The following is a 25,999-nucleotide window of genomic DNA, read 5'->3' as shown; positions in this document are numbered from 1 at the left end:
GGTTTTTCGTAAAATTGCAGATATAGTAGAGATTTTATATTTATTTTTAGTAAAAATAATATTTATTTCGCACCTTATTTTCATATCAATTTTGCATTATTTGTGTCATAACGGAAATTTTGAATATGAAGTGCTGTCACCTTCAGTGAAAACTTCAGTATGGTCGCATCTCTTTGGCAAAGTGTCTCTCGAAAAAGAGTTTTGTGCGAAACAATAAGGTGGAACAGGTGAAAAAAGTGTGATTTTTGTGTTAAAAACATACAGCAATTGGGGTTTGGGACGCATGGATCAACTGGATGCTGTTAAATTTACAAAATTGTGGATATATGGTGATTTTTTCGCACAATTTCTGCCGTACACATTTGTCGCCATCGAGTGGCCTGAGAAATAAAATGGCGACTGAAAATTGAGAGATTTTTTTAACATTGGGAATGTTGAGAAAATTATTGTGAAAATTCCCATCATCTCTGCTAATACTAATAATGCCAAAACCATTTAAAGTGTTTTATTGTGATAGAGATAGGAATTTTGGTGGAAAAATCATCCGACACAAGAGATATTCGTATTTTTTTACGTAATCATTAAAATGAATCAGGTAATAAATATCACTAAAATATCTCAATTATTCTCTATTTCAGCTGAAAAATGTACTATTTGGCTTCTAGGGATGTTCACGGGTGGATTTTTGGTGAAAATGGGTGTGGCTGCCATTGAAGAGTCACGAGAAAAAGAACATTTCCTCCAGACTCTATACCAAAAAATCTTTGTTTACACGGATAAAAAGGCTTAAAAATCCTATTTATCCTCATTGTTCCACCTTTCTGTCCATTTCTGTGGATTCTACAGTTTTTCAGCTTTCCCCCAAGGTGACTTTTGGGAAAATTGAAGGGGGACCCTTTTTTGCAATTTTCACTTTTATTCAACAATGCAGGCAAATTTTGAGCTTTTCATCACAACAAATCATCAATTTACCTTCATTTTATCCAATTTTCCTAGATTTTTCATCAAATTTCCCGTAGAAATGCGTCATTTTCCATCCGGATGATCTTTTCCGGGGACTTTTTGGTGGAAACTTTGTGAATTTTGAAGGGTTTTTGGTCAGAAAACATAAGAAATTGCTTCCTATTGGGGTTATGTTTTGCTTTTCCCGCCAATTTTTTCTCATAAGATGTGTCCAGAAACTCCCGGAAGTTTTTGATTGTGTCTAAAAGTCCCAAAAATCCCATCTAAAGTCGCCCAAGAAGCCTTTTTGGTGTTACAAATCGTACTAGGAGGATGATTTTTGGCCAAATTTCTGATTAATCCTCTCTATCCTTTGTTAAATTCAGGATAAGGAGGACAAAAGTGATTCTGACAATGAGTCAAGCAGTGAAAATAGCAAAAGCGAATCAAGTTCAGAATCTGAGAGGTTCGTAGAAGTTTTTTTTAGGGGTCTTTTGGGTTAGAATTTACGGTTTATCCTTTGGTTTTGAACAGTGAGTCGGATTCTGGGAGCTCAAGCTCAGGATCAAGTCAGAGGTCAGATGGGTCAAAGAGTGAGAGTACTGTTAAGACCCCATTAAATCAGTCCAAGGATGATAAGTCTCAAAATACGTCCGAGGAAGAGAATACGGGCAAAAATAGTGATGAGGATGAAGATGAGGAAGAGGAAGAGGAGGAGGATTCAAGTGATGATGATATCTACACAAATACCCGCACAGGAAATCGCGAAGATTACCAGAATTCCGAAAAAAGTAGTCCCGATGTAAGTCACAGGCTTTCCCTCCCTCAATCTTTTTTTTTTGTTTCATTTTCAAAATATTTATTCAAAACTTCTTTTTCCCTTCGGACCCTGTCCCAATTCTTCTTCTGATCGTGTCCCATAGGATGATGAGGACTACAAATACAGACGAAAACCACCCCCGAAGAAGAGACCACCGGCTACGAAAGCCCCAAGTCGACCCAAAAAGAAAAAGTAAGTGACTTTGATCAATTTTAGATGTTGTGTTCTCTTAGGACCTCAAATTTTGAGTGCTGATTTCTCAGTGGAAAGTGACCTTTTTCAGAAGAATTTTCAAGTGAAGTGATTCAGTGTGATGACAGTGCTTAAGATTTTTCGATAGCTTTTTCAGTTCTTTTCTTAATTTCTTATTTTTTTTAATTTTTTTTAACATTTTTTTTTTAAATCCAAAAATTTGGCAATTTTATTTATTCTCTTCTATTATTATTTTATTTAGCCTAAATGCTTTGGTGAGTAGTATAATTTTCTTTTGTGTAAAATAATGGGGGGCGATACTTTCGGTTTTGAATAATGGAATTTTTGAAAAATAAATGTTTTTAAATTTTTACTTTCATTTTTCTTTCCATTTTCGGATATTTATTTTCGCCAAAGTGTACTATAGTTATATTTTTTTAAAGTTGCCTGAGGTCACTTTCTGAATAAGAGTTTTGGTTTTCGATTTTGGAATTTTCCATTCAAGGCTGCTAGGACATCCTTACTTAGCCCCTAATTAAAATGGATTTTTTTTTAATTCCTGGTTTTCAGCATAATATTCTAAATTATTTTGAACTCAGAAAAACTAATAATTTACGGGATTTATCGTAAGTCGGATATCTGGCCTAAAATTTAGACCAGTTTACAAAGGTGCCTAATTTCAAATGAACGAGTAATTGCAGTATTTCTTCAAGAATTTAATTCAAGGTCGATTCCAAAAATCTTGGAAAGAACTTGTGTAGCTAAGCCATAAGGGTAAATCGGAAGTCTGAAGCCCCAATAAGATTTATATTTCTAAATCGATAAGGAGTTTTTGGTTTTAGTAACTTAAGACGGTTAAGACTTTTTAATTTTATTACTACATTAAGATTAAAATATTTCAAAAAATTATATAGCTTTTTTTAAATTTATTTATTTATTTAATCTTATAATTGAATAACTTCCGATTTTGGAAATAATGAAACGTTATCAAATTTTCAAAGTTAAATAATACGAGATTGATGGTAAGATTTTACCTTTCTAAATCGAAATCGGGTTATTTCAATACTAAACATTAAAACAAAATCCTTTTGTATTCAAATTCAGTTTTTAATTTTTAGTATAATATTTTGAATTCTATTAAACAGAATATTTTTTTAATATTTTAATTCCTAATAATGTTTAACCTGTTCAATTAGGTTTTAGTTTTGAAATAGAAACTTCTCTTAGACTTAATTTGTTTAAATAAACTAAAATATTTTACCAACTTCAAGATTGGTTTTGACTTATTGAGGTAACTAAGCACTAACTAACTAAGCTAAGTGGTAAAAAAAAAACTTTAGACAATTTCGAATATTTCTTATCGAGCACTTTCTGCAATAATTTATAACAAATATATAAAATTAAAGGATATGGAATTTGTAAATAAAACATTTAAAAATGGAACAATTTTCAATTTAGAATTAATAAACACAAATTTCTGCGTTATTTGCGAAAAATTTTAATTATGACGATTAGAACTTAAATTCATCAATTTGACAGACTAGCACTCGAACTCCTCAATATCTTGCAAAAAAGTATAGGGGAAAGTGGGCACCTTTGAAATTGGCATTTCCACCTATTTTTAAATAAAATTGAGCCTTTTCGTGATATAATTTAACTTCTCAATCTGTTCGTGCAGATAAATTGTATTACGGTAAGACCCAATTTTATTTAAAAATATGTGAAATATCCCAATTTCAAAGGTAGGGGGAGGCTTTGATGTTTCGCATACAAAAATGATGTCCAAGTTAAGTAATTTTTTCTGACTACAACACGAACCGTATCAATTCACCAACTATGCCAAAAAAACCTCTTACTTACTAGGTTCAAAATCCTATCTCACAAAATCCTGAGAAATCCTCACATTTTTCTCTAGAAGAAAATGAAAATTTAATGGCGATTTGTCCGATAGTTCAATCAAGTTTCTATTTTCGCATATAATTTACATCACTCAAAAACGTCCCATTTTCACCGTAAATTTTGCACCCGACATTAAAAGTTACACATCATTGTTTAGACGGAACTCTAGTCTATCTGATTAAATAGTTTATGTGAGGAATAATATCTTTTAATATTACTTTTATGAAGATTTGTAAAAGGCATAATTTTATACACTGAGGAATCCATTTTCTTTCTTTGATTTTCAAATTCCATGAAAATGTCACTTTGGCAACCCCAAAATGTATGTGGAAATTTGAAGGTTATGTTGCATCTTGACGTCCGCAACACACAAGTGAGGTTATGTTAGAACATTAAAATTATAGTGTTGCCAGATTCACTATGCGATACATAATAATTCTTAATATCCGATCGATGAATATGGGTCAAGTTTGCGAATTTTTTTCCACCCACAAAAACGGCCTTCTTCATTCCAAGAGGTTTTTATACAAATTTAAACCCTAATAACCCCTCTACATCCTGTGATAGTAGTTTTCCAAAAAAAGTGATAAAAATTGTGCAAAATTGTACAAAATATTACACATTAAAATTACAGTTTTGCACCTGTTTTTAATTTTTGTTTCCTGAAACTAGGAAAAAAGAATTAGACACCCAATTTTTTCAGGAGAGGTGGGATTTAAGAGTAGCTATTAAAATATATAGCCATATGTGAGATTCATAAAGGAATACGGAAGAAATACGAAGTGTTTGATGGTAGCGTATATGCGAAACATCAAAGCTTCCCCCTATACCCCACTTCCCCCTAATAGTAATTTAAATTATCGAAAATAATTTTAATATCTTGAAAAAAAAATACAAATTTGAAACGTTCGATTTTTTTCATTTTTTTTTAATTAAAAATTCTTATTTTAAAAGGCTTCAAGTTATAGAACAATTATTCATAAAATAAATTTAGGGTTAATTAAAGATATCCGAAACTTAAATTACAAAGTAAAACAGGATTTAATTTTCATGACGATATGAAACTCCACATGCAAAGTTTTAAAAATAGAAACAAAGATTTATTTGTCTATTTAATTGTCAAAAGCCAATAACAATTATCAAAATGCAAAAAAATCTTTTGAAACTTGATTACACGGCTTCAATTTTTGTTAAAGTTTTTTATCACAATAAAATGAAATATAAAAAATACATTTAAACTGTATAAATTTAAAATGAATTAGCGTAACGGTATATTAAGTTCATAACTTAAAAAAAATTCAAAGGATTTATGTTGAATTTCCAAAATGTTTCGACAATCGACGTATATATAGGTAAAAAAAAGACTGTATGCCCCATAACAATGCAGATAATTCGTAATTATGTCTGATCTAAAATATTTCTGACTCAATATTGTATAGGGGAAACCGGGCAGAATTAGCCAGCAAATCAAATTTTTCTTTGTTTATAATTTGTGAAATTATAAATTTATCAGGCTGATAAATATTTAAATGAAGAGGAAGAAAGGTATTTATAGCGGAAAGTAGGGCACTTTTAAAACGGGATAACTCTAAAATACATTTTTTCGTTTTTAAGTGGAGCTAAGCCCCCAGCTGAGCCCCACTTTATGATGAAATGCCTTTACACGATTAGTGATAAATTGATGACCCTAGTTCTTATTTTAGGATCTAAACGCCTTTGTCCGAAATCAGTCTGACACTGCAATTTTGCTCCCAAAGTCTTAGGCAATTTTCTTCACTCTAACATTCACTACCTAGGACTACTGCAGAGAATAATGGGTTTATATGCGTAAAAGATTATTACAAAAAATTGATTCTAGCAAAATTTGTTTTTATAATTGAGCAAAAAAATTTCAGAAGTGTGTCTTGGGGCAGCTTTGAAATAAAAAATGGGGTTCCTTTGAATCACAGCTGGCAAGACTATTTTGATGTGAGATGTGACCTTTCTTCCAGAAGAAATACACAGAGTCCAAACACAAAACAGCACAATTAAACACAAAATAACTTTAGTGGTGAATTCTTTTTAATTTTCTCGATAGAATTTCCTATTATTATTATTTTATTTTCTATTATTATTATTATTACTGATTATTGCCAAACGCAAAATAACTTGTTTTGTAGACATATTTTTGGTATTTCCGGTATTTCAATAAGAGTGAATGAAACCGAAGTCTAGTTAACTCGCTCTCTCTCATAGGAAATTTTGAAAACATGCTTACTAAGAAAAGTTATTGTTCGTTGAGCATATCCCTGATCTTTATTGATTTATTTATTGCATTGAATTTATTGGCAACTTTCCGGATTTTCCGCTGAAACTATTCCCACTTCTTTCTTCAGCGAGATCTTTGTGCTCTGATTCCTAGTCTTGGCATACTTCACGTTCACAGAATCATGGAAGATTTCTTCCGGAAGCACTTCCTTCTTGGCCGTAGACTTCACTTCCATTTCTTCCTCGTTGTTCTTGACATTTGTATTGCACATAAGAGTCTGAAAGCATTCCAGATAATGAAATTCTTTCTAAACATTTTACCGTACCACGGAGCAGAAAATTCCCCGAGGATTTCTCGAAATGCAAAAAAATCACAAAGTACGAACTTATTAAGTTCTTTACACTCTGTTCTATCCCTTAGACTGCTCAAGATTTTACTAGAAAATAATGGATAAAAAAGTGACTTTCAAATGTACCCTGAACCATTTCAAAGCAACCCCACAAGGGATACCTTTGACAGAAATATTGTAGTGCAATTCTCTATTTAAGGAAATATCGGAAGTTTTTACGTTCCAAAGTTAATGATGTTTTGAATTATAATAATTAGCAAGAAATTTTCTTTGTGATATAATTTGATTTCTTTTATTATATCTATAACATAGGAAAAGAGTCTAAAGTAGGAACTTCATTTTTATATCAAAGGTTCCCCACTTCAGCCTACTTCTAATAAATAGTGGTTTCCTCAATATTCCTTTTAAGGAAAACTAAAACACACCACTAACTGCCTAATTTTATCTGAACATGTATTAATAAAAGTAGTGAGACTAACATTCAATTCATTTTCAACCGCTCCCTAATGAAGTCGCAGGTCCATAGCATTCAATTTAATAGCCCACGCATGTCGAAAATTTATGGTATTAATGCCTTCAAATTTTCAAAAATACGGGAATATAATGAATTTTAAAATAACAGTAATATTTTTAGAAAAAGTGAAAGTGTGCTATTTAAATTGGCCGCACAAATTATACCTAAACTTATAAAATGATAAAAACACATGGCTTTATTTAGAAGATATAAATATTAAATGATTATTATTTTTATTTATAGTAGGCATTATGTTTTCTGAAAAATAAAGCATGACCAGGTATAAATATTAGTATTGTATCATAAAACATCAAAAGAAGAAAATCGCAAAAGGTGTGCAATTTATCTTGTCGCCACTGTAGGTCTCTATAAAACACTGTTAGGAATATTTCTAATTGATGGTTCATATGATCTTTGTCACACAAGAAAAAACATTTTGACTGAATTATATTCTTAAATGAAAACATACTTCAGTCGAGATGAAATCTTACATCGAAAAAAAGTTTGGGAAGGCTTTGAGGCTTTGCATACAACTCTAACTTCGAACACTTCATATTTTTTCCATGTTTCTTTAATGAATCTGACTTTATTGCGATATATTTAAATAGCACTTTAAAATATCATACATTTTTTCATAAAAAGTACGTCAGATTGATCAGATTCGTTCAAATAGGTCAGAGCGTGTGCGAAGTCTGAAAGCCTTCCCCTCCGGGTTTTTTCTTAGTTATGGCATAGGTCTCATTCGTGCCGAAACGTCGTCCTTTATCTCAGAATTGAGGAAGATGTTGAAAATTTACTTTACATTATAAGGAAAAGAATGACAACTTCCAACGCAACATAATCATTTTCAATTTGAATTCCATTTATATATTTTTTTCTATCAGAAGAGTAATATAAATGATATGGGAATTTTGTAATAAATATTTACATAATACATATTTCTAATCTGAATATTTGCTGAAGTCTGCAATTGCAAGCTTTGTATTAATGATTTATTCAGTGAACAAATGTGCTAAGTTCGAATAGTTAGCAGTCTTGAATGGAATATTATGAGAAGTTTCCTTTGAGGAAATGATGGGGATTATTTTTTTTGTTGTTGTATCAAATGAACAGCAACCGATGGCATTCAGGTACATCGGAGAGTGCTAGTGAGAGTGAAGAAGATGCTACACCATATCGTCGTCCGGTGAGTTCATCCAAGAAGCGTCCAGCCAAGAAGAGGGTAAAGAATGCCAACTACTCATCGGACTATAGTGATAGCGATGAGGGTGGAAAGCGTGGTGGTTCCAGGAGAGCCGCCACGACAACAGTGAGCTACAAGGAGGCGAGTGACGATGAGAAGACTGGATCTGAAGATTTAATCGATGTGGATTACGATGAGTCTCCGCCAGCTGATACTGAGGCTAATAAATCCGAAACAATTGAACGGATTATTGGTCGTAGGGATGGTCGTAAGGGTATTACGGGAAATCAGACAACGGTGTATGCCATTGAGGATGCTGGTGGTGATCCCAATGATGAGGATGATGCGGGAGATGAGTGTGAGAAGGAGGAGCAGTATCTGATCAAATGGAAAGGTTGGTCACACATTCACAATACGTGGGAGAGTCAGGAATCACTGAAGGAGCAAAAAGTCAAGGGTATGAAGAAATTGGAGAATTATATCAAGCGTGAGAGGGATATTGAGATATGGCGTAAGAATGCTGGTCCAGAGGATATTGACTATTTTGAGTGTCAGATGGAATTGCAGCAGGAATTACTGAAGAGTTACAATAATGTTGATAGAATAATTGCACAGACGGTTAGAAGTGATGGTGGTATTGATTACTACTGCAAGTGGGAATCTCTGCCGTATGCAGAAGCCACATGGGAAGATGCTAGCCTAGTCAGCCGAAAGTGGCAACAGAAAATCAGTGAATTTAATGATCGTGAGGGTTCAAAGAAGACCCCATCGAGACACTGCAAAGCACTGAAGTATCGACCAAAATTCCATCATCTCAAGACACAACCGGATTTTCTTGGGATTGATCGTGATCTCATACTGCGAGACTATCAAATGGATGGTTTGAATTGGTTGATATTGTCATGGTGTAAGGAGAATTCGGTGATATTGGCGGATGAAATGGGTCTGGGAAAGACCATTCAGACCATCTGTTTTCTCTTCTATCTCTTCAAAGTGCAATCTCTCCATGGACCATTTCTCTGTGTTGTTCCACTGAGTACGATGACAGCATGGCAGAGAGAATTTCAACTGTGGGCACCGGAAATGAATATCGTGACATACTTGGGTGATGTACAATCACGTGAGATTATACGGCAGTACGAATGGTCATTTTCACCGTCAAAACGACTAAAATTCAATGCAATTCTGACAACGTATGAAATTTTGCTGAAGGATAAAACATTTTTGGGTTGTATCAGTTGGGCTGCTTTACTCGTTGACGAGGCGCATCGTTTGAAGAACGATGACTCGTTGCTGTACAAAGCACTCAAGGATTTTGATACAAATCATCGACTACTCATAACGGGAACACCCCTACAGAATTCTTTGAAGGAATTATGGGCTCTACTGCACTTCATAATGCCAACGAAGTTTGATACATGGGAACACTTTGAACGAGAACATGGCAATGCAGCAGACAAAGGGTATACCAAGTTGCACAGTCAACTTGAACCATATATTCTAAGACGTGTCAAGAAGGATGTGGAAAAGAGTCTTCCGGCTAAGGTGGAACAGATACTGCGTGTGGAGATGACGTCAATTCAAAAGCAGTACTACAAATGGATACTAACGAAGAACTTCAATGCATTGCGAAAGGGTGTCCGTGGATCACAGTCAACCTTTCTCAATATTGTCATTGAATTGAAAAAGTGCTGCAATCATGCAGTTTTGATACGTCCACTTGAGTATGAGGCACAGATGACGCAAGAAGATGCAGCTCAGCAACTTCTCCGGGGATCAGGGAAGCTGGTACTGCTGGATAAATTGCTGTGTCGACTACGTCAAACTGGTCATCGTGTACTGATTTTCTCACAAATGGTGAGAATGTTGGACATTTTGGCGGAATATCTGCAAAAGAGACATTTTCCCTTTCAACGTCTCGATGGGAGTATCAAAGGGGAATTGCGTAAACAAGCCCTTGATCACTTCAATGCTGAGGGATCGACAGATTTTGCCTTCCTCCTGTCAACCCGAGCTGGAGGATTAGGTATCAACCTCGCTACAGCAGACACAGTGATTATATTCGATTCAGACTGGAATCCACAGAATGACCTACAAGCACAGGCCAGAGCTCACAGGATAGGTCAGAAGAATCAAGTGAACATCTATCGATTGGTAACAGCGAGGAGTGTAGAGGAAGAAATTGTCGAGAGGGCCAAACAGAAGATGGTTCTCGATCATTTGGTAATACAACGAATGGATACAACGGGTAGGACAGTTTTGGATAAAGCAAGTAATAGCAATACAACACCCTTCAACAAGGAAGATCTCTCGGCAATTCTCAAATTTGGCGCTGAAGAACTCTTCAAAGATGAACAGGAGAATGATGATGATTTGGTGTGTGACATCGATGAGATTCTCAGGAGAGCCGAAACAAGGGATGAAGCACCAACAATGGCCGGGGATGAACTCCTGAGTGCCTTCAAAGTAGCAAGTTTTGCAGCATTCGAGGAGGATAAACAGCAAAGTCCAGTAGATGATAATGCTGATGATCAACATGATGGTGATACAAAAGATTGGGATGATATAATTCCAGAAGATTTCCGAAAGGCCGTTGAGGAGGAGGAAAAAAATAAAGAGATGGAAGATTTGTATTTGCCACCGAGGAGAAAGACTCTGCATCAACTCAATCAGGCAGATGACACAGGAACTGGATCATATGGGGGAAAGAAGAAGCGTAAGCGTCAAACTGATGATTCAGATGATGGTAGTGAAGCTAGTGCAGAAGATCGGCCTACGAAGAAACGTGGAAGACCACCGAGTAAAGAGAAGATTCTCAATTTCACAGATCAGGAACTGAGGAGATTCATCAGGAGTTACAAGAAATTCCCAGCACCACTCAAGAGGCTAGAGGCAATTGCTTGTGATGCAGAGCTCCAGGTAAGATTATTTAGAATTTATAAGTAAGCCCCGCCCATAAATATTTTTGGCCACACCCCTTTTCATACTTCTATTTAGAATTTTACAGTTGAAAATAGTATTTTGTGGCACTTCTTCAAAACATACAGCCTCTATTACTTCAATGAAGAAGAACGATAGAAGGGTACCGCCTACTTAAAAAGATACCACGCCCCTCTTAACTCTTTCCGGACCACAACATATCCAGCGAACGAATTTCAGTAAAACTCACTTTATTGTAAGTCTTAGTGGTCAAATATGATACTTTTGTAGAGAAAGAATTTTCTCCGCCTCTGGGAAATTGGAAAACTCATGGGAACTCTAGTCCCCTAAAGAACGCAAAGGATACAAACTTGGACAAACTTCAATTTTCCAAAAGCCAATAATATCAATTTTGTGAATTATTTTTGCATGTCAAATGACTCCTTTACAATGTTGATCACTAAAACAAGAAGAATTATTGACTAGTATCTTATGGGATGTCCAGGAAGTGCTAAAAAGGACACCCAGCTCCTGCTTGCCAACAGATTCCTCAAAATATTTCACAGAATAACACTTTAACACACATTTCTCTCAGTAGGATCATTGCCGCTCTGAATATGGATAGGGAAGTGAGCGTGTCATACACGCTCACTTCCCTATCCATATTCAGAGCGGCAATGGTAGGATGTTATTGCACACACAGAAAAATTTTGACTCTAAATTTAAGAATATATAAGATCCTGGGAACTTAAATTGGACGTGAATCCCCGAGGCGTTTAAGTTTAGAAGCTCTGAGCGAAAGAAATGAGCTAGAATCCCTAGCGCTTTCAAATTAAGAGATCGGGAACTTAAGTTCAGCATTAGCTGGAAAATGAAAAATGTCTACAGATTTGCAAATTGCAACTAAATGATCAAAGGATTTAGAATTAGGGCATTGGCATTCATTGGATGGGATTTGAAATTAAATTCCTGGGTGTTTCTATTTAAGAATTTTCCATTTTTCTGTGTGATTTTTATTAATTTTTGACCATTGTTTGAGGGCTTGGGGCCCTCCCTGGATGATATCCTCTGTATTTCAAAGCCATTTGGTGCGTGAAAATCTTTTTCCAACATTTAAGCCTGCGCCGAGATTTGAACACGCGACCTTTGTGATGACAGCCGAGCATCTTCCAGCTGCGCCACGAACTCCTATAATGTATTCAAAGCATATCGGGAACCGTTGCATCGGCACACACGATATTCCAAAATGACATTCTAACAGCAGGATGGCAAATTTTAATGGCTTGGATAGTAATTTCAATCGAAATTACTATCCTCCGTTAAAATTTACTGTCTTCCAGTTAAATTCTAATATCTAATATGCGGCCAGCAAAATTTACTACCCGGATATTAGAAAATCCCCGAGGCGTTTAAGTTTAGAAGCTCTGAGCCGAAGAAATGGGCTAGAATCCTTAGCTCTTTCAAGTTAAGATGTCGGGAACTTAAGTTCAGCATTAGCTGGAAAATGAAAAATGTCTACAGATTTGCAAATTGCAACTAAAACTAAATGATCAAGGATTTAGAATTAGGGCATTGGCATTCATTCGATGGGATTTGAAATTAAATTCCTGGGTGTTTCTGTTTAAGAATTTTTCATTTTTCTGTGTGCAGACACATTAAGCTTTCTCAAGAGCCAAAAAAACACTTCCTGTACAATCAGAATTCACCAAAATTTGGAAGAATAGGAAAAAATTCCTCGAAAGCAATCTCCCTCGCTGCCAAATGTCAAAATTATCGGCCATATTGACAAAAATTTCGCTCCCGCTTGAATTTTCTTACAAGGTTGGTGTCAAAAAGCAAATGGCGGGCATTGGCGGGATAACCTTACATTTGACCTCTAGATTTATGCGGACGAGAGTTCCCATCAAGTTTGAACAAGTTTTTTGAAAATTTATGAAAAAATTGTTTTTCGAATTTATGTAATCTGTAACTGTTAGTTATCATACTTATTGGCTCCGAGAGGTTTTTCCTTATTCGGGTCTAGAAATATCAAAAAAGTCACGATATCTGCAAGGAAGCAGAAAATCGAAAATTCACGATTTTTGACCAAGAATATCTTAGCTCAGGAGTTAATTGGGATCCTGCAAAAAATATCCTAGATTTGGACATCCTTATAGTTTGTAATCATCCACAAGAATCGGAATTTTATCGATTCTAAATAGTCTAAAAAAATTCTTTTTTTCCATGGGTACCCAGAGTCCCAAAGGAGACGAAAGAGTTAAAGGCTTGAAACACAAAATCCACATGGTTTTTTGGAAATAAATAATTTGTAAGGGAGATATCGAGAATACTTTTTAAAACCAATCGTATTTTCTTTGTCCATTTAGGGTAAATTAAGCTAATTCAAAACCTGCTCCAAATGGAAATTTTTCGCTACTGCAAATGGAAACGTCACTCTTCATGATAAAATACAGTACTAAATTATTATATTTATATATTTTCTGTACCATAGTTTCATTATTTAGTTAATTTTGCTCTAAATAAAGCGAAAATCCATTCATATTCACAAATTTTAATTTGTTAATTTCTCAGAAAAATTAAAAGTGTACCTTTTCACCCTCGAATTTTTTATCGATCGACCTTGTTTTCCAATAAAAAACACAATGAGGTGACTGTTGTTTATCCGTTTTATTTAACATTTATGTCATATTTCTGGCTAATTTTAGTTAAATTAAGTGCTAATCATTATTGTTAACGGTACGTGAAGTTTTCAAATGAAATAATTACCTATTTCGTGAACAAAAAGGGTTTTTCTGAAGTGTCTGCAAAGACAAGGAATAAGAACAAATCCTGCACTCAAGAGCAACTCAACAAGGTTTTGGAAGCCTTTCGTCTCGGTTTCACTTACACTGTTTGTCTCCAATTAGAAACTTTCCCTTGTCTCCATTTGGATTAATTTGTTTCCAATAGAAGCATTTTACACTCGCGTATTTTTCTTGTATTTAAGAAGTTTTCAAATTATATCTAAAGAATTTTCACTAAACAGTAACATTCTAGAAGAGTCAAGGAGCAAATTTATGTAATTCCCTTCAGAAAAAATATGAACTTAAAGTGTTGAATCTTCAGTCAAAGTTAAAGCGTATGGAAATGGTTTTGAATTAGGACATTTAATAATAATAATATTAATGCTGGCGCAATATTCCATGAAGGAACAAGGCCTTCTCACAAGGGGATTTCTAGACATGCATTATTATTTTTTCTTGTACGGGATGAGGTTGTCAGTTCCATGCCCGTAAAATAAGTGCAGTGAAGCTCACTGGATGCAATCCGAACACCTTTAACGCCAGAAAAATTCCTGGTGACCTAAAGGGGATTCGAACCCGGGACACTTGCATCATAGAGCGAGTGCTCTACCACTTGACCCATTGAGTGCCCATTAGGACATTTACCCTAAGTATAATTCGCAGGGGCGTGGTCTAAATATTGGACTAAGTTTCTTCAGGAAAACCAATACAGATGCCTTCTCTTGAAATTTAAGGTTTAAAAAAATGGTGATCCGCAGCTGTATCTATTTTAATAAAGGTGGGGTTAAAAGTATATTTGAATGAAAAATTCACGCCATTTACTTCTTACAATGCCTTTTGTTAGGGGCGTGGCCTATTATTTATTGACTAATGAAGTAAAAAGGAATGCTTTGCTCGAGAAACTGCAAAGCGACTTCTGCATATAGATCGTATACGGAAGTGTAATTCTTGTTCGGCAATAGTTTCTCTAAGGGGCGTGGTCTAAAATTATTCGTAAGCGAAATATATACGCCCCGCCCCAAATTTACTTTTCTACAAATTTTTTTCAAAACAAAAATTTTATTAGTTTATAAAATGAAGCAAGAAAAAAAATTCTGAAGATGTCGACGGTTGCGGCTACCTCTGTCGTATCTGCATTTCTTTTGTGTCAGCATTTCACGCAAGAGGGGACGTCTGTATTGTAGCTTGCACTAAATTCAGATACGACAGAGGTAGACGCAACCAACGATGTATTAAAAAAAATCTTTTATTTTTCAATATTGATTTCAATCCAACGATCTCTTCAGTATTTTGTTTAATTTTGCAATTTGCAGGAGAAACCTCTGGCGGAATTGAAAAAGATGGGTGAGTTGTTGCGTAAGAGATGTGTTACATTTCTGGATGAACATTCCAAAGAGAATGACAATGATACGAACGGCGTAAAGAAGAGAGGTGCACGAGCTGGCTTCTCGGTGAAATTTGGTGGAGTGTCATTCAATGCACGCACCTTGATGGCCTGTGAAGAGGAACTTCAGCCACTGGATGAGATGATTCCAGGTAGTGCTGATGAGAGACTCAAATGGGTTCTGGATATAAAGACACGTCCGGCAAATTTTGATGTTGAATGGCGTGTGGAGGAAGATTCGAAGCTTCTTTGTGGAATATATCAGTATGGTATTGGATCGTGGGAAGCCATGAAGATGGATCCATCACTGGGATTATCTGAGAAGATTTTGTCAAATGATAATAAAAAGCCACAGGCGAAGCATTTGCAATCTCGTTCTGAGTATCTTCTGAAGATTATTAGGAAGAATGTGGAATTGAAGAAGGGTATTATGAAGCAAAAGAGACCAAGAAAAGCTAGAGATGCGACAAAGATTGTGTCTAAGGAGATTGTTGAGCATGAGGATATTTCATCGGGAGACGATAAGAAGAATGTGAAGAAGGAGAAGAGAATCTCCGAAACGGATACGAGTGTTAATAATGTCGAAGAAAATTCGAATGGTGTTAAGGCTACAGTTGAGAAGAAGACAAAAATGAAGCATCAGAAGGAATCGAAGAAGGGTAAAAAGAAAAATTCTGATGGACCAATGCACTTTACAGCCAACAATGAGCCACGTGCTCTTGTTGTTCTGGGTGATCTTGATCCATCGGTGTTCAATGAGTGCAAAGAGAAGATGCGTCCGGTGAAGAAAGCCCTCAAGGCTCTCGATAATCCCGATCAGAGTCTAAGTACTCAGGAACAAGTTAATCATACACGAGCCTGTCTTCTCAGTATTGGAAAACAAATTGATGAATGTTTATCACATTATCGTGATCCGGACAAAGTTAAAGAATGGCGTAGCAATTTGTGGTATTTTGTGTCAAAATTTACGGAATTTGATGCAAAGAAATTGTTTAAATTGTACAAACATGCCCTCAAGAAGAATGATGATAAAACGACCGATGGAACGGAAGCAAATGCCAAACCATCACCCAGCAAAGGGACAAAGAATGATGCAACGAACACCAATGACTCTGAAGTCAAAAAGGGATCGAGTTCAGAGAGGAAACGCGAGAGGAAGGATAGTAAAAGGAGACATCAGCAAGGTCCACAGCAACAGAGCAGTGGAACATCCTCGGGAGTCAATAGGACGAAGGATGGGAGAATGGACCAGAAGATGGAAGCCAACACGAGTAACAGTGTTGATGGGAATAGGAGTGAGATGGATGGGGTTAAGAGACGCCTGGAGGAGGGTGAATGTGAACCTGATGGAAAGGAAACGATCAACTACAAAAGACTGAACACGGATTCAAGGTAATTCTTTTGTTTGCATTTATATTTTTTTTTACAGCTTCGGATAAAATCGGTTAAACTTCGTTTAAGTCTGACAAAAATTTAAAAGATAGATGACGTAAGTGTGCCAAATTCCGGCCAGCTTGCAATTTCGGCCACCTTTTCTGTTCCTCGAATTTCCATGAATTTTTAGATTTTACATACTCTAGAGATTATACAATGCAAAAGAATAACAAAGAATGTAGCTTCGACAAACGAGATGACGTGAAAAAGATATTGGAAGAATTCCCGAAGGGCAAGGAACTATGAGAATGAAGGTGGCCGAAATAGGGCACCAAAGCTATGTCTATATTTTTATTCATTTTTAAAATGTATTAAGAATGATTTTAGAGTAAATAAAGACGGTGAACTCTTTACAAGTTTCCAAGCAACACTCTTACAAAAAAAAAGAATAAAAAAAAATCAATTTGTATTTAAAATATTACATTTCAAACTTGAGACTTTGACGCTTGCATGCAACTATGTCGAAACTTGGCACACTTACCCTAACAGAAATTTTTGTCTTCCAATCCAAAAGTTCAAAAAGACAACAAAAATATTTTCTTTTTTATCCGTACAAAAAATTACCGCATCATAAATTTATATATTTTTTATTATCCGCTTAAGATTGACCTTTCAAGGTCAAAAGTAAAACGGTTTTTAGAATCACTTGATTTTTTTTTTTTTGATAAATCGGAAGTTTTACCTTTACTATCTCAGAAGCTTAAATCCTAAATTTTAGTGCTGCAAAACGAAATTTTATTGTAGATGTCTTGTGAAATGAAAATCCATTGACATTTTAAGAACTTATGTCATGAGCTATTGACATCGTTCCAGTAACAATTAGGATACGAAATTTGAACACTTCTCTTTATAGAAAAAAAAACCCATAAAATAGCGAAAATAAAACGCTATCCTTACTTGCATTTTATCAGTTAGGGTAAGTGTGCCAAATTCCGACCAGCTTGCAATTCCGGCCACATTTTTTGTTCTTCAAATTTCAATGAAGTTTTAGTTTTTGCATACTATTGAGATTATACAATGCAAGAAAAAAGGAAGGACAAGGAATTATGAGAATAAAGGTGGCCGGAATAGGCCACCGATGCTACGTCTACATTTTTATTCATTTTAAAATGTTTTAAGAATGATTTTAGAGAAAACAAAGTTTTAGAAAACATTTTAATAGTTTATAAAAAAGTAACAAAAAAATAATCTATTTGTAATAAAAATGTTACATTTCAAACTTGAGACTTTGGCGTTTGCATGTAACTATGCCGAAATTTGGCACACTACGTTAAATAAATTTCAATATTTTGACGAAAGTGTCAATTGGGAGTTCTCTGTCAAAGAAGTGTTCCTTTGATCATACATTATGCGTATTTATTTCATTTTTGGAGATATTTTTGCTAGATGGATATTTCGTTCCCAAGCGAATGTGACCTTGAATAACTCATAATGACGATTTTTCAAGGTTATTTCATAAAAAGACCAGAGAGCTTATTTCCCAACCGATTAGGACAAGTTTGAGTTTGTTAGAAAAGCCTTGGAATTCCTAACAAGTTTGAAACAGTTCTAATAGGCTATGACCTTTTAATGAACTGATAAATAATTTTTATCCAAAATACAATGACATTCTGTTCAAAATTGTTATTTCAATAAATTTGCTATAAAAATTGTTCATTAAAATATATATATTTTTTAAATTAAGTTGAGCTGTACAAACCGCATGAAAAGGGAGTATTTTCTATTATTTACAACGTTAAAGTTATTATGAAGAGTTATCCTTTTGACATAAATATTAAATGGAATGATCAAGTTTAGTGATCGACTGTAATTGTTGACCCAAGGTAGACAAAGGAGTTAACAACTTCAAAGTTCTAGTCCCCTATCGGGAACGGGAACCTTGTTTGACCGATGCTCTCCGTAGATGTTGCTGAAGTTATACCAACGACTTCTTCTGTACACAGAAAAAAATATTTTGTAAAAAGTTCGTAATTGTTTGTGAAATCCTATGGAGGACTTACGAAATGCTCGTGAATCGTTTAACCCACAAACAAGTTCGTAAAATTTTGTACTTTTTTCAAAGACATTGTTCATAAAATGATCATTTGACGAACATTTTTTGTACTTTTACAAACATTTGTTCGTAAATGTTCGTAAACACACAAAAAATGTTCGTAAAATTTTGTCATTTGTTCGTAAATTTTTGTTTGTGTGGCAAATTAGACACCAAAATTTTTGGCACAATCTTGTTCATTTTACGAGACTCAAAAAGATAATAAATATTAGTAACGAATTTGTTCCAAAACGTAAAAACGAAAATTTTTGGAATAAATTTGTACCTTCTAAGAGAAACAAAAAGTTACCCAATATTAGTAACGAATTTGTTCCAAAAAATAGATCGTCTAGTATAAAATCGTATCCCTCCTTCTCACACTCAGTCATCCGTCACCGAAGCGAGGAGGTCGCCAAATCTATGGCAATTTTCGTGCTACATGGTTTCACTTCTTTAATTCGAGATTCCCTTCCTCTTCTGCTGCCAGCACTCGCATATGATTTCGTCATGCACGCGTCTGTATAGAACACTCTTAAGTTGATTCTTATTTGATGTTCCTTATGAACTTTCGCCACCGAAATCCATCTTGACTGAAGTATAGGCCTTAACTGTAAGACGAAATCCTTTACACGAATTTGTTCCCGACAATGAGAACAAAAGAGTTCCCCATATGAGTAACAATTTCGTTCCAAAAATTACCTCGTCCACGGACACCGAAAATTTTTGGAACAAATATGTTACAGATGTAGGAATAATATTGTTATAAAAAATATGTACCAATTTGTTCCTGATAGTGGGAACAAAACAGCCGAGTGCAACAAATTTCATTCCAAATTTCAGGAACAAATTTGTAAAAAACGAAATTAACTCAAATTTGTAGACATTCCACTGTATCAAAACGGTTCCAAAAGAAAATTCTAACAAAATTGTAACTGTATTTTGTAACGAAACTGTGAAGAAAACTTTTTGGAACAAACAAATATCTTCTCTAGGTACAAATTGATTCCAAAAAATTGTTCCAAGGAAAACTTGTTCCAATATTTTGGTCAGTGTCTAAAAGTTTTTACCGTGTACAGAAAATATTTTTAAGTACCGACCTTTCTGAGATTTTTTTAATTTATACCTGAGCTAAGGGATTTTCAGCATGGCAATTGTTTCTACTTGTAGAATCCGCGATAAGGATGATAGGAAAAAGTGGGATGACTACAACTCAGGAAATGATCGAATAAGAAATCGGCGAAATTCAGGATGTCAGTTATCCCCATTGATGTCCCTTCCACGAGCCGCCCCCATTTCGTCGGTTAATCAGAGAGTTCCTATGTATCCGGGTGATCCACGAGATACACGACTTCCTTACCCAGATACGTCGTTGGAACCTCGTTGGAATGTCAGAGAAAGGTGATTTTTGCAATTGACAAATTTATTAAATCCGACCTTCTAAAAATTGGTTTAATTTTGAAATAGATTTAATGATCACAAGAGATATGAATACGGAAGACCTCCGGGAGGATATCACAGGGATCGTGATCATCGCGATAGAGATCGCAGAATTGATAAAAGAAGGTAAGTTCTTGATTTATATTTCTTTTTTTTCGCTTTTTGGATGGTATTAAATCTGAAATAAGTTCCTTCTTTCTCACTAAAATGATCATTTGACCAACTATAATTCTGTTAATATTTGACTTTTAGTGATAATTGGAAAGTGATAAGAGGTCAAAGTTGCTGTTGTCTTCTAAATAAATCAATAACAACATTTTCTGATAATCATTTATACGAAAATTCTAATAGATTTTGGTGATTTTAAATTGCGTGATTGATCAAAATACGCCATAAATGTATTATGATTGACTAAGTAATTATGTTTATATCACCATTTCTTCCTTATCACGCAATTCCACAAGCTTTTCCCTTCGCAGCCATTGAAATTATTGATTAATGACAGGCAAAATATTGTGATTAAATTCACAAGCTGTGATTTTTTTTGGCACTGAAAGAAATTTCATACTTGAGAAGAGCTAAATCTAAAAATAATATTACCTCAGAAGATATCTTTTTCTTCAAGAAATTCTTTATTTTGCGCACTTTTCTTCAATGTCTGTTTTTAATCTGAAAATAGCTATTTTTGCCCCAACAAAAAACCATTGAAATATTTTATCATTGCAGATTTGATAAAATAAAAGTGAATATTTCAATTGTTGTTTATTTTTGTTTTGCAGAGTGAATGTTTGCGAAACAAGTTTATTTATTTTTGAGATCAAGCTTTTATACATATTGCCTCATTTAATTAAGTGGAAATGAAGGTTTTAAGAAACCTTATACGAAATAGTTGAATAAAATATTCGTGATTTTTCATTACGAAACATTTCACTTTCTTTAAAGTTCTTTCGAGATATTATCTGAATTATTTTTTTAATTGAAAATTGAACATAAAATAAATAGAACTTAGCAAGTTTTTAATTTGCTGAAGCTCTTAATTACGCTGTTTAGCAAATAATATAATATTTCCATAGTCTCAGCTTTGCAGACTGCTCGAACTTACAAGATGAAGCTTTCGCAAATTATCCTTTCGCACTAACTGGATGTAAACCGGATTACTGCCGAATTAAAACGGTAAAAAAGTTTTCAGAAAACTTTCAAAATTGAAACATCGAATTAGGTCTGTGAAAATTTTTAAATCATACGACCTTTAAATTTAAAGCAATCTTACAAGAAGAGAAAGCAACTTTAATGCCCTAGACAGACTTATGCCCTAGATACGCTTACGACTTAAGTCGAGAACCAGCTTAACGTAATTATAATCCAAATAATGATCAGATAACATTTCCACCAGTTTTTGACTAATCTGTCTCTAGGCTTAAGACGGAAAACGACTTTTTGGGAAACTTTTTTCAAATTTTACATTTTGAATTCAACTGGTCGTCGTTCAAATTTGAAGAGGTCAAATTTGAGGAACTGTACTTTATTTTTAAAGTTGATATGTCGTTTGATTCATACGCGCAAACAAAGTACAAACGAAAAGCAATCGAACTAAATATATCATTTACGAATACTTTACCGATTCATTACCGATTAAGACCGATGTATCCGGGTTGAAAATTTCAAGCCCTTATAAATAAATTCAAGTTTGACCAAATCAATTTAACAAATATTCCCTCTAGACTGACTTATCTTTGACCTCGAAAAACTTAAAATTTTGAATTTTCCGGTCGTAGGTACCTATGTATGGATGAAATCGTTGGTACCACTTTTAAATGAATCACAACACATCGTTTTGGAGAGGTAGAGGGGAGTGGAATAAGAAAGATCCAAGTAGACAAAGGATAAGATGAAGTCTTGGAATTTCCGATAAAACTGAACCGGTTCGTAACCGATAACTAATTATCTTGCTCCTAAGGTTATTTTGAGCAATGTTTCGAGTAATTTATAAATCGGTTCTAATCCATTATGAACCGATTAAGAAATTTCGTTCGAAATAAATTCAATAATCTTAAAATAATTTCGGGAGATCTTTTGAGTGATTTATAAATCGGGTGAGAACCGGTAAACAGTAAATAACGCAAAAAGATTAATCAGATTAGCTTCATCTAAAGTTGGAAACCAAATATTTTTTGTAAGCAGATGAATTAAACTCGTAATTAGAAAGTAAGAAAAAATACAGCAAATATAATATAAACACGACAAACACTATTTCTTAATATAATACAGCAGTCTCTCTCATTTTTGCATACACTTAATCAAATTTACAAATTCTTATTTATTGCAAAGTCAATGAATAATCCTCAATATCATTAAAAAATCATAACCATGGCAAATTTGATCATATTTTGCGATAATCATAATCAAACTTGAAAAATGTCAACAAACTTTTTATTTATAATTTAATTGCTACCAGAATTAAAAGGTAGCCTCGGTTTGAATTCGGAGATTGTGAGTTTATCATGTGATAAATTCACCGATCTTAGATCGTGTCTAATCTAAGTATTTCAAAACACTTTAATAAAAAATTATCATGTTGATCCTAGAATACCGTGATTATTTCACATGACACTTTTTATGATAAAGCTCATGAAATATTCACAAAGGGCGATTTAAAAGCTGTGAATTTCTCACGTGAAAAACTCATGAATTTCAGAATTCACTCCCTGGTTCTAAATAACCGAATTAGCGTAAGTCTACTGTAGTGTAGCTACAGTAGACTCTCGCAAATTCGGCTCTTTTAAGATCGGGCTACTTTTAAATTCGGGCAGCGGTTACATTTGAAAAAAGTTTGTTGTCATTTTTCAAGTTTGATTATGATTATCAAATGAATCAAATATGCTCAAATTTGGCATGGTTTGTCTTAGTTTTGATGTGATTTTGCATTATTGAGGGATTTTCATGCAATTTACGATATATATCAGTGTGTAAACTCAATATCTATATGCACATGTCGCCCGAATTTCTGTCTAATTCGGCTGACATTTCGGTCCTATATGCCCGAATTTGAGAGAGTCTACTGTATCTAATGGCACCGGGACACCTTTTAGATCAGGGAAATTTCATGAAATCGAAATTCGAACCCCTTTCTCACATGTTTTGACCAAATTCGACCAAATTCACCAAATTCGATTGAGCTAAATTGAATTTGGAGTGATGTGTGAGAGAAGAAGAGTTCGCGAGAATGAAATAGACATATTCAAAACATGTGAGAAAGAAAGGGATCCGAATTTCGACTTCGTGAAATTTTCCTGATTTAAAAGGTGTGCCGAAGGCATAAGAAAAGAATTTTTCACTTAGAATTCAAATTAGGATAGGGAATGTAATGGCTCCGGCACACCTTTTAGATCAGGAAAATTTCATGAAGTCGAAATTCGAATTCCTTTTTTTCTTACATGCTTTGAATATGTCTATCTCATTTTATTGTACTCTTCTTCTTTTTTTGAACATCACTCCAAATTGAATTTAGCTCAATCGAATTTGCTGTGCGAAAGAACGAGATAGCCATATGCAAAACATGTGAGAAAGAAAAGGATTCGAATTTCGACTTCATGAAATTTTCCTGATCTAAATGGTGTGCCGGAGTCATAAGAAAATATTATCAAAATTGACTCAATGTCAAACTTTCCGATCATAAATTTGGGCACAAACTTTGTGCAGCTTTCTTTGAAACGAAAAAAACTGTTGGGCTATTTTTCTTTATTATTAAGGGATTAAACTAACTAAATATCCTTTTATTTCAATGTTTGCCTCCAACTTCTTTTCTTTATGTACTTAAGGGATATTGAAAAATACATTTTAATAAAAATAATGATAGTTTATTAAACAAAAAAAATTTGATACATAAATCAGGCAAAAATTTGCATATTTTCTTTATATTATTATTTAAGCAATAATTTATTTTTTTAAATTTAGACTGACTTATAAGAAGAAAGGAACATTTTTCAATTTAAAAGCCTGGGATAGACCTTTTTTGGATAAAGGAAAGTTTCACGAAATCGAAATTGACATCGTCTTCATTCTTTTCAACACAAAATTCGATTGAACTAAATTAAATTTGTTGTGATGTTCAAAAGAAAAAGAAGAAAGTGCGAAAGAGATGTGAATTTCGACTTCATGAAATTTTCCTGACCTAAAAGGTGTGCCGGAGTCATAAATTTCACTGAGAAAGGTGAAGCTTTTATCACTGGGATCTCTTGATTTTTTTTTCAGTAGATACCCATCAGGACACGGAAACTACGGAAGTGGTCTCTACCTGCCAACAGGCTCCTATTACCAATCTCCAGCCGACATGGCGCCCGGCTACCGGGATCGATATGCCCCACCGGGTGGAGGCTCAATTGATTGGAATAGAGACCGAGAGTATGTCGACTACCGTCGAGACTACGACAGACGACAACCGCCGGCCAACTCGCAGTAGTGCGTCGCGTCGGCGGAAATGAGAAAATTTAAAGGAAAAAAACAACACATTTAAAAGAATAGTTGAAATAGGGTTTAAATGTTAAGAGAAATCAATTGAAAAAAAAATATTACAGTAAATTAATAATTTTCACAAACTGAAATTTCAATTCTCAACATTGAAGGATTTTTCTTTCTCTATCAGGAGGAAGAATTTATGATATCTCTGTTTCCCTCTCTGTGCATTTTCTTTTCTACAGTTTGACCGTGAAGGGGGAGGACAGGAAACAAAAAAAAACATGCAAAAGAATAAAATGTGTATTATTGTAATTTAGTGATGGCGTGTTTAGTGAGATTTGGGGGAACATGTATTGATGGATTATTTAACAGAAAAGGATTTTTAGAGATGGAATAGATTTTTAGCATGAATGGGTGCATGAAATTCCAATTAAAAAAGAAATATAATGGAAAATTCTTTGGAAGCAAAGAAATCTGAAATGCGTGAATACCGCGTAGGGTTATCTAATTTAAATGACACTGGAGATAGTAAAAAAGAAAATGAATTATTGTAAATAAAAAAATACAATAAAGAGATAAGTTTTAAGTTTGCCAATAAAGAAGAAAAGAATAAAATTACATAGAAATTCAAGCCTTATTTACTTTCAATAAATCTTTTCACATTTTCTTTTTGCATCTTTTTTCGAAGGGATTATAGATCACTTTGGAATATTTTTGGTATGTCATTTCTTGGCCAGCGCTAGTCCTAGACCGAGAAGACCTCCCACGACCAGAGCAGCTGCTCCACCGGCCACAGCTACACCAATCATGCCCTCCCGTTCAAGTTTCTTCTTGATGATCTGCTCCAGGTTGATCACTTGCTGGTTGTTTGGTTCAATCTGCAGGAAACTCCGGACGTACTTGAGTGCCACGGTGTACTCTTTGATGCGTGTGTGTCCAATGGCCAGGTAGTAGATGTAATCCCTCTTTCCTTCAGCATGCCTTGTGGCCAGATCTTCCAGCAGGATGATACCCTTCTGGATGTCAGCCTGATAGTTGCTCCTCACCAGGCACCATGCATACTCAAATTGTGTCTTGTGGCTGACATTTTGTTCCTCCACCTCCTGCTGATACTTTTTCTCGAATTTCTGACCAGAAAACAAGGCAACAAATGAGTCAGAGAGCCAGAACACAAAAAAGGCATTTCACACGCCATCACTGAGATTGCGTTTTTGGAGATGGAGAAAAAAAGCCCATTTTGACTCACCTCAAGTTCCGCTGGGGGCACAATTTCATTCAGAAGTTCTTCCATTGTTATTATTCAATGAACATTACACAAATTATTCGATGATAAGGGCAAAAAACATCAATATTTTCCACCAATATTTTCCTCTTACATAAAACGTCACAGGTTGACTGTCAATTTTGT

General features: G+C 34.5%; 2 protein-coding genes across 3 annotated transcripts; one reads left to right on the top strand and one right to left on the bottom strand.

Moving 5' to 3' along the window:
* The first annotated feature begins 144 nt into the window (after positions 1 to 144).
* Positions 145 to 25,222, top strand: LOC129807270 (chromodomain-helicase-DNA-binding protein 1). Of its 2 annotated transcripts, none has more exons than XM_055856418.1 (9): positions 145 to 595; positions 1,329 to 1,408; positions 1,477 to 1,744; positions 1,866 to 1,954; positions 8,078 to 11,066; positions 15,163 to 16,625; positions 19,867 to 20,097; positions 20,164 to 20,262; positions 24,388 to 25,222. In XM_055856418.1, the coding sequence occupies exons 1-9, from the start codon at positions 587 to 589 to the stop codon at positions 24,593 to 24,595; spliced, it is 5,436 nt and encodes a 1,811-aa protein (XP_055712393.1). In that variant the 5' UTR covers positions 145 to 586; the 3' UTR covers positions 24,596 to 25,222. The 2 variants fall into 2 exon arrangements, with proteins under 2 accessions (XP_055712393.1, XP_055712394.1); XM_055856419.1 differs by having other exon boundaries at positions 167 to 595; positions 24,391 to 25,222.
* LOC129807272 (mitochondrial fission 1 protein) lies at positions 25,207 to 25,999 on the bottom strand. Its single transcript, XM_055856420.1, has 2 exons — positions 25,838 to 25,999; positions 25,207 to 25,718 (listed from the first exon to the last, which is right to left on the bottom strand). Exons 1-2 carry the CDS (start codon positions 25,880 to 25,882, stop codon positions 25,314 to 25,316), a joined length of 450 nt encoding a protein of 149 aa, XP_055712395.1. The 5' UTR covers positions 25,883 to 25,999; the 3' UTR covers positions 25,207 to 25,313.

Source organism: Phlebotomus papatasi, chromosome 3, assembly GCF_024763615.1.
Source record: "Phlebotomus papatasi isolate M1 chromosome 3, Ppap_2.1, whole genome shotgun sequence".
Taxonomy (NCBI): Eukaryota; Metazoa; Arthropoda; class Insecta; order Diptera; family Psychodidae; genus Phlebotomus; species Phlebotomus papatasi.
Note: the sequence above shows the minus strand (reverse complement) of the source record. Positions and strands in the feature narration are given on the sequence as shown.

Coding starts and splice junctions, on each gene's coding strand:
- LOC129807270 (XM_055856418.1), top strand. Junction 1,745..1,865: donor CCGAAAAAAGTAGTCCCGAT/GTAAGTCACAGG, acceptor CGTGTCCCATAG/GATGATGAGGACTACAAATA. Junction 20,098..20,163: donor CGTTGGAATGTCAGAGAAAG/GTGATTTTTGCA, acceptor ATTTTGAAATAG/ATTTAATGATCACAAGAGAT.
- LOC129807272 (XM_055856420.1), bottom strand. CDS start 25,882: ATGGAAGAACTTCTGAATGAAATTGTGCCCCCAGCGGAACTTGAG. Junction 25,719..25,837: donor TGCCCCCAGCGGAACTTGAG/GTGAGTCAAAAT, acceptor TTTTCTGGTCAG/AAATTCGAGAAAAAGTATCA.